Genomic DNA, 14,214 nt, shown 5'->3' with positions numbered 1-14,214 from the left:
GCAGTTTCAAATACTTATTTTCCCCATTGTATGTAACAAAAGTCAGCCGAGGCGGTACTATAGGGGGCACAGAGGTCTTATTTACCACCAGGTCTCAGTGACCAATTGTCAGTTTGTCATATAAGGGGACAGCAGTGCTATTCTACATTAGTTCTAGGGGTGCAGAGGTCACAGTCACCCCAGGTATTGCCCAAAAATCTGACGACCACATAAAAACCAGGTATTAAAAATGGCACGTGGTTGATGGGGTCTTGTTACAGGATTTTCTTTGGAGCTTCACCTTACACCTCCAGTGTTATAAATAGGTGACAGACCTGGACCCCACACGCTGGACAGTCCAGACCAGGGGTGGAAAATGGGAGTTATCCTCTGACACTGGCGCTTACATTGTCAGTACCCTTTGACCTCCGGACTGCGCAGCTGTCGCCCGCGGCCCCAAGGATGACGTCCCCCTGTTATGTAGAGGAATAGTTGTCGGAGCCGCTCAGATATTTCCACGAGCTGCGGACAGCTGAGCCCTATAGTTACATGTGCCGGACACACGAGATCCTGCACCCCATAATCAGCTTGTTATAGGATTTACTGTCAAAGGCGCCAAGACCTTCACAACTGTGCGGCCAAAACGTGAAGTCTGTGCTGGAGCCTCACATATCACCTGTGGGGTTGGGAATTAGTGTTTAGATCTGATGTTAATTGTGGATGCTTTTTGCTTGTTCCTTTTTAAGCTCAGGTTGCAGAATATAGATGGAAAGCTCAAGAATTGTGAATGCAGCTTTGCATGTGATTAGAGCATAAGTGTAAATCTGCTCTAAATAGTGTTTCCCCCTCTACAAATTATAGTCTCCCCAGTTCTCTTAAGACCCCGACAACCATTAAACTCAATAAGCCCTGTGATTTTAAAGGGAGCAGCACACCATCTATTGTATGTGGAAGCCTCCCAACTTTCCCCTGAAATATTTTTTTCATAGGAGAGAAGGATCAGGGATGTAGAATTTATATTGCTAAACACTTTTGTTCTACTTCAATATAAGCCGCTGCCGGAGGGGTCTAGAGGGGGTATGGAAGGTCTGGATGGGAAAGGTCGGAGGGGGATAGAGGGAAAGAGGCGCAGGGGTCTGGAGGGGAAGTTACAGGAGGTTATTTGGAGGAAGAGGGTTGCAGGGTTCGCGGGGGCTCTGCAGAGGGAAGGGTTCGCGGGGGCTCTGCAGAGGGAAGGGTTCGCGGGGGCTCTGCAGAGGGAAGGGTTCGCGGGGGCTCTGCAGAGGGAAGGGTTCGCGGGGGCTCTGCAGAGGGAAGGGTTCGCGGGGGCTCTGCAGAGGGAAGGGTTCGCGGGGGCTCTGCAGAGGAGGATACAGTGAAAGGGACGCCGGGGTTTGGAGGCGACAGAGTTGTTTGGCAGCGCCTTTACCTTTCTTCCCACTGAGAACACATCCACACTTGGATGAGCCATACAAGCCTTTCATATGTATGGGGACCTTTTATACCAGGACCCCGGGGTGCTGGTAACCTCTGCCCCCCCATATGCTGTCGCTGCATTCTGTAATCTGTGATCTTTCTCCGCACAGCGATCCGCGACCGTCTAATCAGCGAATCAACAAACATGTGAATAACGACGTGAACCTGCGGATTCAGAACCTCACTATCCTGGTGCGACACATCAAGACCTACTATCAGGTATGATGATGGTTTCCTGTTCAGATACCGGCAGGAAATCCTCAGCGTGATTAACCTCTCGTGTTCTAGTATCAATTTGATGGCTGCTGTGCCTTTAACCCCTCATTCCCTGCATTGTTGTTTTTTTTTTCAATCTCTATGTATGTTCTTTATATTTATATTTTGCTTCACCCTTGATAAACTTGTTTGGCACATATCGTTTTCTGTACATCTCGCTGCACTGATTGTCATCTCTGTGGGTCAGAGTCATGGACTTATGGAGAAGCAAAATGTCAGTCTGTTCTGTGTAATGTACTGTGTGTGAGCTGCTATAATGAGCGGAGGAAGGAAAGTGACAACCGGTTTGGGCAAACTTCTGTATTCCTAGATCAGTTGTCCCTTCTCCTGTCTGTTCATTAGCAGGAGCCCCCCTGGTGGTGGAGTGCAGTATATACAGTACACTTTGGGGGTCACTACTTTGTGGCAGAGAATTTTGGTTTCGTTCATGTATTTTAGTGATGGTCAGGTCCGACCGCAGCTGCAGTGTTGTGACTGTTTACTTACAGGATTTAATGTTTCCATATTGTTAATAGGTGTTTTGTTAGAAAGCAATAACAGGAACATTCTGCGCTGCCGCTTCCTGCCGTGTGGAGGGATCATTGTATATTTCGGGGCTCCCCCTGTTGCACTTCATATCAGGGCTGTGATTGTGCACAATGGAGGCCGCACATTAACCCTTAGGATATAATTATACCCATGTGCCTCCATTGTGTGCTGGGCCACAGGAAACGGGCCAGCCAGGTACAGGGCACGGATGCTGCTTTGGGTCATCTGAGTTGAGGTTTTTGCAAAAGTGCACCCCTATCACGCCTGAAGAGTGAAAAGCCTATTCTGATTGTGTTCTGCGGGTGCGTGGTTTGCTAGCAGAGATGCTATGTGAGCAGGACCATGACCTAGACCCAGTACATGTGCACACTAGTATCTACTGGGTTTATTTTAGGTATTTTGCAAAGCTTGAGGCCAACTTTCCTGAGATTGGACAATCCCTTTGCCTAGTGGACTCCATAGAGAATAAATAGAGCGATGGCCGGCCGAGCACATGTGACTGCCGCTCTATTCCGATAAGGCATTTCAGAGCTTTCATCTCGGGATTAGTCGGGGGTCCCAGTCATCCTATGAATAGGTGATAACTTTTAATGAGAGGATCAGGGGCCTTCAGGGCGGCGAAGCGTGCACGATCCTCGCTGATGCAGAAGTGCAAATAACCCCCGTAAGATCTGTTTTTCTGCCCCTGAATGTAATATACGTTGTGATTTTGTCTTTGCCATTTTGGTAATTTACCACCGGATTAAACATCTTGTGCTTATTGGTACATTTTGACTACTCTCCTGATAATTGCACGTCCTCTGTGCCGGCGTCCCCCCGGTGATGACAGAAACTGCCAGTCCTGTTTACCTGCTGTTACCGGATTGATGGCGCCGTATCAATGGTGGCATTCAGAGCGGCCGGAGTTACATTGACTTTGTGGGTTGTAGGTAAACACTGAGGACAAAGCCGCGGTGCGACGTCCCCGCTGGGTTACACTGGCGAAGTCGCCTCTCGCCTCGTGTGTGGACGATCCCTCCCGTGGGTGTATGCAGCCCCATCTGGTTGCACTAGTGAATTGTTTATTATTTGACACCATGGCGATAAGCCGATCATCATTATTCTATCACCCGCTTCTCGTTCTATGTACTGAAGTATCTTAAAGGGACACTAACTAGATCAATCTGTCTCCTCTCTATTGGCTGACATTTGCCTCGATATGTGTCATGCATAGTCGGGCTTCTCTTGAGTTTTCTTGTTAGTGGCCCTTTAAGAGCAACTCTGTAATATCTTCTTATAATCTCCTCTATTTCAGCCCTGCTTAGACTTTGTACCATCCTCCTCCTCCTCCTCCTCCTTCTCTTCATTGTAGTAAACACTTTGGGGGGTCCCCAGAGACACCTTCTCTGCACAGTCCCTGGGGAGGGCTCAGAAGCTTCTTTTTAACTCTTTTGTGTCAAAAAGCGCAAGCAAAGGAGTTTTGGGTTTAAATTGGCCTGAGCACATATGGGGCAGACTTTATTGCCTTGGTTGGTCATTACTTCTTAATGGCAAGTCCTACTCATAGGAATTTTGTGCTACAGGTTACAATACAGCCTGCTCCATCTGTAGCCATGGCGTACTAATCACCCAGAAGCTTTACATGGGCTCACCACTGTTCTCTGATCACATGGGCACAAGGGTCATCCTTCAAGCTGCCTGCAGTATAAAGAATGGGGGGGGGGGTTGTTAATGTAGTTGTCATGACTACACGTTGATGTATACAGGGTTTGCTGAGCTAATGTGGAGGGGCTCGTCTTTATCTTCGCTCTATGGGATTATCTGTCACATAGACAATTGGAGATACATTTACACATGAATGAATCCGGGAAGTCGCGGCTTTCTCTACTGGTGGAGCAGCATATGGTGACACAGTGTAGACGTCAGGTGACGTCCTTGGATGTCCCCCCCCCCCACGTGTTGCAGGTCTCTACGTCTGACCAGCGACTCCCAGTTTCTGCTGGAAAGTCCAGTGCATCGTATTGGCGAGAAGATGATAAAAGCTGTCGCTTTCATAGGGCGATCATCACACATCTGTCACTGACTGTCACCTGTCGCTTCCTCCTCGCAGGGGTCACCAGACATCAGCAATTTCTCGCCAAACCGGTGCTTGGGGGAAAAAAAAAAAAAAGGAATCCTGGTATTTTCGATACTCAGCAAATCCTGGGGAGGCGACTTCCCTCTGATTTCCTCCAGCAACGCGTTTCAGATATGAAATATTCTCTTTGTAGCAAAATGTATCAGCTAGTCAATTATCCGTACGTCCATCCGATCAGGGGGAGATCACTGGATCCAATCGATCACAGTGGTCCCTGGATGGGCCTCTCCCGTCTAATCTGCAGTTTAAAGAGCAGGTGGGATGTCCTTGGATTGTTTTGTTTTTTTCCGGGGGGTCGCACATGGAAGAGGGGAGCAATTTCAAAAGATTAAAATGCCACCTCCTATTTTCTGGTGCAGGTTACCCCCACCATACCCCTAATCACATGGCACAGGAAGGCTTGGAGCGTGCCCCATCTCCTTCCCATGATTCTTGGGTGAAAGGAGATCTGTTCCCCTGTTTATAGGTACTTTAACCAATATGGGTTGGGCACCTTCTCTCCTGGGGCCCTATAGGAGCCACATGGTTTGCCTTTATGGCACATATGCTCCGGGCAGGAAGAGACGCACAAAGAAAATAATTGGACTTAGATGGAAATTAACCTTTCACTGCTCATAAATTGGGGATAGCGAAAGTGAATTTTTGAAAGTGCCGTTTAGCAAACCCTTCCCATTGAGGGATCTTTTCGTGTGAAGCTGGGCTCACAAGGGTTAATAACGCCTCATTATATTAAATCCAGCTATGTTTTCCCAAGGACTCAGACAGGCCACGGCCCCCCGGGGGCCCATCTATTATTAATATTGATCCGCATTTACTGATTGCTTCTGTGCTGGAAACATTAATTAGTCGGAGTGATTACAGATGGAGCTGGATGGCAGCACCGCGTCCTCCGCCTCATACGTGCACTATATGGCCAGTGGTCACCGCGTCGCTTGTTGCCAGGGACGGCACATGCTCCTCTGTCAGTACATACTGTACTTGGGGTGTGATTGCCGCCCCGTGTCTGGTCTTGTAAACAATGGGCGTCTAATAATTACACGTGATTAGCCGTAGTGGGCCGGGCATGTGGCTTAGCCGCCATGTAGGCAGATTCTTGGCCCCGGGTCCCTATAGTAACTGCTGTGTATTGTACACACTGGGCGCAGCGTGATTATGTTATTACACGTTCTTCATGTATCGTTGTAGCCTCTATCTGTGGATTACACAACATCCCCCTCCACCTGCGGCGGAGCCTGAAGTGCTGTACATATAACATATAGTGTAATGGCTGTATACTGGGTCCCATCAGATGGTTTATCTGGAATCATAGAATCCTACAATGTTCTAGTTGGAAGGGACCTCCTGGGTCATCTGGTCCAACCCCCGGCTCAATGCAGGATTCACTAAACCCTCTCAGACAGATGTCTGTCCAGCCTCTGTGTGAAGACGTCCATTGAAGGGGAACTCACCACCTCTCGTGGCCGCCTGTTCCTCTCATTGATCACCTCACTGTCAAAAAGTGTCTTCTAATATCTAATCTGTATCTTCTCCCTTTGTTTCATCCCATTGCTTCTAGTCTTTCTTTGTGCAAATGAGAATAAAGCTGATCCCTCCACAGTGTGACGGCCCTTCAGCTATTAAGTCTCCTCTCAGTCTTCTCTGTTGCTAAACATTCCCAGATCCTCTAACCGTTCCTCATAGGACATAGTTTGTAGACCGGTCACCATTCTGGAAGCTGCAGTGTGAATGAGTGTATATATTAGAGAATTGCTCAAGTAACAATTCCACACAGTTCTGTTATTTTATAGGAGTCAGTCCTGGGACTGCAGGATCAGCCAGAAAATACTGCGGGGAGTTAGGTAATATCCTGCGACTTCCATATAGATCATCCAGCAGATCCTCCTATAATCTAACCTATAAATCTGCAGCCAGATTAAAGGATGTACTGTACGGACGGTGGGACGCAGCTGCGATAGGATTAGATACACAGATTCTGTATAACTATCATGGGTGATACTGTCTGCTGAGCCGTGTATCTAATCTTATCATGGGTGATACTGTCTGCTGAGCCGTGTATCTAATCCTATCATGGGTGATACTGTCTGCTGAGCCGTGTATCTAATCTTATCATGGGTGATACTGTCTGCTGAGCCGTGTATCTAATCTTATCATGGGTGATACTGTCTGCTGAGCCGTGTATCTAATCCTATCCTGTATGATACTGTCTGCTGAGCCGTGTATCTAATCCTATCATGGGTGATACTGTCTGCTGAGCCGTGTATCTAATCCTATCATGGGTGATACTGTCTGCTGAGCCGTGTATCTAATCCTATCATGGGTGATACTGTCTGCTGAGCCGTGTATCTAATCCTATCATGTGTGATACTGTCTGCTGAGCCGTGTATCTAATCCTACCATGGGTGACACTGCAGTATCTAGTCTCTGGCTGCCTCCATGTTTCCCTGCTGCCGTTCTCCTCTGAATATGTGGCTGCCTCATGACGGTCAGTCGGATCAGAGCTGTTGTTTCATCATCTCTCCTGGTAGCGCTGCCTGTCAGCCCCTCTGCGTCTTGGGGTTGAGGGCTGGTAATTGCCAGGACGGTGGTAGTGGGGTAATCTTCTGAGAATACTGGTAATAGCAGCCATCGGATCACAGCTGCCCTTGTGACAGATGGTGCCAGAGACAAGCTGATCGGGGGGTGCAGCTGTCATGTGTCACTCCTCGTCAGGGGCGCAGGTAACGGGAGATGCTGCTGACCCGCTTTTTACAAATCCAAAAATTAAAAAAAAAAAAATAAAAAAAAAATCAACCTCAGATTTGACAGGAGCGTGTGAATAAACCCTGCCAGTGCCAGTCCTGGGGTCGCTGACAAGTTAAAATCCTCCTGTAGATTTACATTGTGGCCGCTGACACATGAAACACGGACTTCTGGATTACAAGTGAACTTGGTTATAAAGACACTTAGGCTGATTTTTGACCTCGTGGGCAGTGAACGTTCTGAACAGTTACATTGTGGCGACAAGCAAGTCATACAAAATTCAACAGGTTCCCACTTTTTGCAACGTGCTGGTGTCGCTACCCTAAACGTTACAATGTGACCCCATTCGCCCACGTTACACTGCTCAGTGATCATCACGTAGTTGCTGCAAAGCTGAAGCGTTAATATCCTCATACGGGAATTATTTTCTAGAATTTTGTTCCATTAGGGCTTCCGATTTCCAAGTTTCAATATCCAAAACTCTTCTCTCCAAAACAAGTGTTTGGTCCAATCCTTGCAGCTTTGGTCTGTGGATTTTGTAGGGTTCAGATGGGGGGCAGTGGATTGGCCGGATATGATGTGGCTTAATTACAGCTTCATTACATTGGACTGATGGACATGAAACCCTCCGACCTGTGCAGGGTCACCAAGGACTGAACTGGGCCGACCTGTCACCTATATCGTATGGTGTCTGATCTGTCCCCATTATCACATCCTCCGCTCTGCAGCTCCTTCTCCTATATAAATACAGATCAGCACAGTTCACCTAAAATACTCTGTGCTGCTCGGGCACATTGTTATTTTCTTGCAGTTTGTGACCTCTCTACTTCTTACATATTCTGTGCTGCTGGGAGGATCCTGCTTCTTTCCCCCACGTAACTATTAGTTTGCATCCATTATGATCCACATACTCCTCTTAAACGCTCTGTGCTGCTGGAAGAATCATGCTTCTATCTAGTTTGCAGCCACCTCATATCTGTATCCTCCTCTCCTGAAATACTCTGTGCTGCTGTGGGACTTGTGCTGCTGTGCAGTTCTCACTCTCGGTTTTTATGATGCTGTAATATTAAACAAATGTCCTTCAGGCTGACGCTCGTCGCCAGGAGCTGCCCTTTTGTACTTTCTTGGCATCAGATCCATGACTTAACCTGGTGTCGGAGTTTTTTTTGTTTAACTCTTTGTGTGTCTGGTGATGGAGAGCCGCAGCCTCAAAGCTCTGGTTTATTTCACCATGTGCCTATTGCTCTATACAGTCGGCCATAACCAGCGCCCCTGTCCTGGCGCTGGAGTTTAGATCCCTGTAAGTCCTGTAAGTTTATGCCCTCATACAGGGTAATAAAAGCAGCGCCACCCGTGTCCTCAGGTCGTGTGTGATACTGCAGCTCAACTCCCTTTTGCTTCAATGAAGCTGAACTGTAATACCATAGACAACCTGTAGTCAGTGGTGGCGCTATTTCTGGGGGAAAACGGCAATCTTTTCTAATCTTGGAAACCCTTATAAAGTACCCCATAATATATTTAGGGAATTGCTATTCATGCAATTTCCTGTGAGATCCTCCTTGGCATTATCACCTCCACCCCCTGTCCGGGGTCCGTGTCCTGTTGAGGCCGATGAACGCTCGGATTATTTACTCTGTGATTTATAAATCCATTTAACCCTTCGCAGCTCGTTTTCCTGTGCACGAATCATCGAAATCCAAGGTTGGGATTCTCCTCAATACTAAACCACCGGCCATGTATCCATCATATTGAGTCCGGTCGTCCCAGAATTGTATACAGGGACGCTTCTTTCATCTGCCATTCTGTAATTTATCATCTGATAAATTTTTATTCATCCAGAATATTTTATAATCCGGCATATTTACTGCCAGATTAAAGGTTGTTTTTTTTTCCATTAAACTTTTTTAATAATTGGGTTTTTTATGTATTTTTGTGTTCTGGAAACGCACAAATAAAAACGAAACAGCCAGCAGATTATCCTGCAGATTAGGGATCCCAATTGGGTAAAATCCGCCCCGATAAATTGCGTTTTGACGCAATCTGCGCTAAAATACACGACGTCTGAACGTTACCTAGAATCGGGATTAGGGGAATTGTACACTATCGTGGGAACCGGAGCGGATTTACATTGTGGTTTGTGTTTCCTCCCTCTAAAATCAATAAGCAAAAACCGTCCCATAAACGGGTGGTCACCCCGCTTTCCCAGGATCCTCACCGTTACATCGGCCTGTCAGTGGTGCATTATGGGATATATACAGATTGGCAGCGCGTAGTGCAGCTTTATGGGGCTTGGCGCTGTCATGTGCGTTTTTTTTCTTTGGTGTCTCTTTATGGGGATGGACTTTGGGACTGTCGATGTCTTCTGTTTATTTTAGGGGGATCGGCTTAAAAAGAAAAAAAAAGTCAGTTAATGTTGTAAAACTGGTTCCTGTCGGACGCAACAAAGACTGCGCTGTTGATCACGTGACTGCAGTGTACAGCATGGTGGACATCATCGACAAGTGACACTGACTGATCCGCAGAAGGAGGGGACATTCAGTGTGTCCTAGGCTCTGCTACCTCCGTCTATATATGCATCTGATAATCTGGCGCACATCTGTCTGATTATCCAGAATGTATGACAGGTCTGGCAGCGGGTCTTTCTTATCCTTCTAGAGACTATTTTTCACCTTTAGGGTAGTAAAGCGAATGTTCCCCAATGTCTAACAGTGCAGTGTCTATTGGGGGGCTGTCTGGCGGCTTCTAACAAGAACCGAAGTGGCGTCTTTTCCGCGTAGTTTCTGTCACTTTTCTCATGAACCTGGTGGCGGAAGGGTTTTTCACCCCTGTGCTGCTGGGTCTACTGTTTCGGCTGTGAATGGGTTAATCATGCGGGCGGATGAGCTCATTCTGGTTTTGTTCGTTTTGGCGTTTATTTAGCGCTCTCTTTCCTCACCGCTGCTTTCTTGTTTCTTTATATTCAGGCGTCTCCATTGGCTGTGACTAATTCCTTTAGAGGCTCGGGGGGGCGCTGGAATGTGGGACTGGTGATCAGAACCCCTCGGGCAATATACATGTGTATCCGTCCTCATATAGGCCCCCGATATCTGCGCTCGCTGCACCTAGAATCAGCGTCATTAGTGAATTACGCAGCGCTGTATTTACCTATAGTGGTCCCCATCCTGCAGTCGAGGGGTAGGGACATTGTAGATGATGGGCAGTGTGTATATGTGTATAATATTGCTAAACTGACTTGCTGCAAACTGCACCACACACCATATGTTACCAGAATTTCACAACAAAATATGCACAAATTACATATGGACTTTGTTGTGAATTTTTACAATCATTTCCACTGAATGAAAGAAAAAAAAATAAGGAGTTTTATTATTATGTATATTTATATATATTGTAATCCTTTTTTATTTTTTTTTCCATTTTCTTCTTTTCCAGGAGATTCTGCAGCAGCTGATCGTGATGACTTTGCCCAATGTCCTGCTGATTGGTAAAGACCCTCTGACAGGTGCGTCATCCTTTGCAGAAGTGCCATTGTCTTGTACGTTTATCGAACACTGTGCAAAAGTTTTGGGCAGGTGTGGAAATTTTTTTTTTTTTGCAAAGTTTTGAATACTTAGTAAATTAGAATATTAATGGGATTCACATTTCTCTTTTTTATATTTTTCACTTTGCATTTTGGTAATTCATAGAAATGACGATGGGTTATTTTTTTATTTCTGAAAGCTTCTTACTCAGCAGCATTAGTTCACACCTGCCTAAAACTTTTTTCCAAATACTGTGTGTCTGATGCCAGTGTGCATCTATACATACAAACATCCACACACATAAATATATGCACATATGGTTCATACATAGATATAGGATTCTTTACACATACATGTATTTCTATATGTTTCTGTTTCTCCAGGGAGAAGTATGGAGGAGGTGAAGAAGCTCCTGCTGCTGATGTTGGGCTGCGCCGTACAGGTGGGCTTCCAGGCGGTGTTGTCAGCGCTTCCAGGCGGTGTTGTCAGCTCTTCCAGGCGGTGTTGTCAGCGCTTCCAGGCGGTGTTGTCAGCGCTTCCAGGCGGTGTTGTCAGCGCTTCCAGGCGGTGTTGTCAGCTCTTCCAGGCGGTGTTGTCAGCTCTTCCAGGCGGTGTTGTCAGCGCTTCCAGGCGGTGTTGTCAGCGCTTCCAGGCGGTGTTGTCAGCGCTTCCAGGCGGTGTTGTCAGCGCTTCCAGGCGGTGTTGTCAGCGCTTCCAGGCGGTGTTGTCAGCGCTTCCAGGCGGTGTTGTCAGCGCTTCCAGGCGGTGTTGTCAGCGCTTCCAGGCGGTGTTGTCAGCGCTTCCAGGCGGTGTTGTCAGCGCTCGGCTGATATCTCTGCCGTGTTAACGGCGCGTTATAATGAGAGGAGACGTTGCGGGATTAGAATCGACGTGTCCCAGCAGAGCGGATGTGTCGCCTCCAGCGCTGGGAAAATCCGTATTGTCAGGGTCAATAATTAGCTGAGATCACCAACAATGAGGGGGATTACAATCAGTATGGCTGCCGTACCTGAATCGTGTTCCTTCCTGTTGCCGTTGCCGCCGCCGGCATAATCTCCAGCAATGAACTACTGGTTATAGCATCATGTCCTCATGTATTTGTTACGGGGAAAGTTGTGTGATAATCAATATGGCCGCCATCGTGTCACACAGCTTTCCTAGTTCCCTCTGCCTGGTTACATTTGTCAGATTTGCCACTCAGGAGTCTGGAAAAGATGAGATAAAAGCCTTTATGTAATTATTTTTGTTTTTTTATTCTAGTGTGACAGGAAAGAGGAGTACATCGAGAAGATCAAGCAGCTGGATATCGAGACGCAGGAGGGCATCGTATCGCACATCCAGGAGGTAACGCTCGCTGCCGCCATGTATTATTCATTGCGTTATTGAGTTGTCCTGGAGACGGGACTATGATGTGCGCAGGGTGGACGCGGCAGATGGCGGTCGCTGATCTCGAGACCCGGAGGAACCGATAATAAATATGACCCACCCCAGTATGATGCCAGTATACTATATAGTACGCCATGTAGTGGTGCAATCACTGGTGGTATATGGTAAGACTGGCACAGGTAGCTGGTGCCCACTGCTAGCGATGCCTGAGCTCAGTCCTGGAGTCGGCATCAGTGATGTGACCATAAATGCCATTCACTAATAGGAAAGCTGGGATACCGCCAATATGGCCGACCTGCCTCCCACCTAATTATGCCAGATCAGTGACTGGTTACCATTCTGGGGCCCGGCAAAGCCTCACTTATTTGAGCCATCGTGGCAACCATACTGCTGTCACCCATCTTTCTCAGATCAATAAGTGAAGCCAGTTGTGCTTCTTTAAATAACGGAGGATCTCGCTGTGTGACAGGTGACCCATAACCAGGAGAATGTGTTCGATCTACAATGGCTGGATGTACCGGACGTGGCCCCTGAAGAGCTGGACGCTCTGTCCCGGAGCATGGCGCTGCACCTGCGGAGGCTGCTGGACGAGAGGGATGAATATAAAGAGGTAAGATGTCTGTGACGGGTGCAATCATAGCCCTGAAGAGGCGTCCTGCGGTGCGAGATGTTACCTCCATCCCTCATAAATCCATGAGTCGCATAACACCCCCCTCCCTTCCCGGTCCTAAAATCAAGTGTCAGTGGGTCCATAAGGACCAAACAGATCACTACTCGTATCTGGGAAAGATGGAATCCAGGTGATTGCAGTGGACAACTTTAATTATTTTTTGCAGGTCTGCCATTTTTGTGAGGAGCCAGGGGTGAGGTTTTGGCATTTTGTTAGTGGGGAGGGTCACACAGATGGCTGAATGTTTTGGATTACTATCGTTTCCATTAATGATGCCTTTCACCCCCAGCAAACAGCAGATATTGAATGGGCGTCCACAGACAGACCGTGTCCTCCAAAGTAGGAGACTCTCCTACAGCGAGGGCGACAAGGGTTGTTTTTCTAGGGTCGAAGTCACGTTTCTTTCACCATGGGAGTCCTTTTTCTGCATATTTTGGTGGTGTTATATCATGTTCGTCTCCAGGGGGTCATGGGCCTAATGCTGCACTCGTCCTGTGATTTTGATTTTTTTTTCCACCCAGTGATTGGGGAGGAAGGGAGCAGTCGTCACCTCTTCCCGCTGGTGGCAGTGACCTCTGGCGCAGGACGCGACGCTCACGTGTCCTCTTTGAACAGCAGCCAAAATTAATCTGGGCCGTGGGGGAGTCGTGCTCTGCTCCATTGACGGAGCTCATAATGCATTATCTGACATTGGGTCCATGACGGGATGTTCTGTCGGCCGCCCTGGGGTCTGTTTATGGAAATGTCTCTGGGTGATGAATAAAGTCAATTTTTTGGACTTTTTACAGTTGAGCCGTCAATTATGTGTTATCAGGTCTCCAGGGCACAGAACAAAACAGTTGGGTCCGAGTTACTTTTTAGGCTTTGCTGACAGAGTAAAAAATTTTTGGCTGCCCCCATGTACAGGGTGGTCCAAAAGTAGGTGGACAGAAAGTGTAATAAGGGGGAGATTTATCAAACATGGTGTAAAGTGAAACTGGCTCAGTTGCCCTTAGCAACCAATCAGATTCCACTTTTCATTCCTCACAGACTCTTCGGAAAATGAAAGGTGGAATCTGATTGGTTGCTAAGGGCAACTGAGCCAGTTTCACAGATAGATCTCCCCCAAATCTGTTTTCTTTTCAGATAATTCAGATAACACATAATGGCAAATAATTTAAACACAGATAAAAAAAACCGTTAGAGCAAATTGGGTTGAAACACTTGGAACTCAAGCCCCAAAGAGACAAACCATTTACCGCATTCGTGACAAATTCAATGCCACCGGCTCAATCCTTAATGCTCCAAAAACTGCTCGACCCAAAACCGTCTGTACAGAAGATAAGAAACAACTTGTTGCTGAAACATTTGTTCAGAGTCCAAAAAAGTCACAAGAAGAGCCTCTGTGGAATAGGGGATTTCACGAGCTTCTATCAAGCGAATCCTGAAATCTATTGGGTGGAAAGCGGATCCTCCACGTCTAATTCATGGTTTATTGGAGGATGATCCAGACAGGGGGCTGCAATTTAGTGAGATTATGCTTA

General features: G+C 47.2%; 2 protein-coding genes across 4 annotated transcripts in view; one reads left to right on the top strand and one right to left on the bottom strand.

Annotated features, from left to right (window-relative positions):
• Window positions 1-14,214, top strand: part of CCDC88C (coiled-coil domain containing 88C) — a 56,943-nt gene that overhangs the window by 8,245 nt on the left and 34,484 nt on the right. For all 3 annotated transcript variants that reach the window (XM_073638244.1, XM_073638246.1, XM_073638247.1), the window contains exons 3-7: window positions 1,566-1,674; window positions 10,547-10,616; window positions 11,019-11,077; window positions 11,896-11,979; window positions 12,491-12,631. In XM_073638244.1, coding sequence (XP_073494345.1) covers window positions 1,566-1,674; window positions 10,547-10,616; window positions 11,019-11,077; window positions 11,896-11,979; window positions 12,491-12,631 — 463 coding nt within the window. The remainder of the gene's footprint in view (window positions 1-1,565; window positions 1,675-10,546; window positions 10,617-11,018; window positions 11,078-11,895; window positions 11,980-12,490; window positions 12,632-14,214) is intronic.
• DGLUCY (D-glutamate cyclase) overlaps window positions 11,114-14,214 on the bottom strand; it is an 87,493-nt gene continuing 84,392 nt past the window's right edge. The window contains exon 14 of the mRNA XM_073638251.1: window positions 11,114-11,840. The gene's annotated coding sequence lies outside the window, so the exon portion shown is untranslated. The remainder of the gene's footprint in view (window positions 11,841-14,214) is intronic.

This window comes from Phyllobates terribilis, unplaced genomic scaffold (genome assembly GCF_046119375.1).
Source record: "Phyllobates terribilis strain yellow unplaced genomic scaffold, ASM4611937v1 Scaffold_7__3_contigs__length_470593459, whole genome shotgun sequence".
NCBI classification, from domain to species: Eukaryota; Metazoa; Chordata; class Amphibia; order Anura; family Dendrobatidae; genus Phyllobates; species Phyllobates terribilis.
The sequence above is the reverse complement of the archived record's forward strand: the minus strand, read 5'-3'. Positions and strand labels throughout refer to the sequence as shown.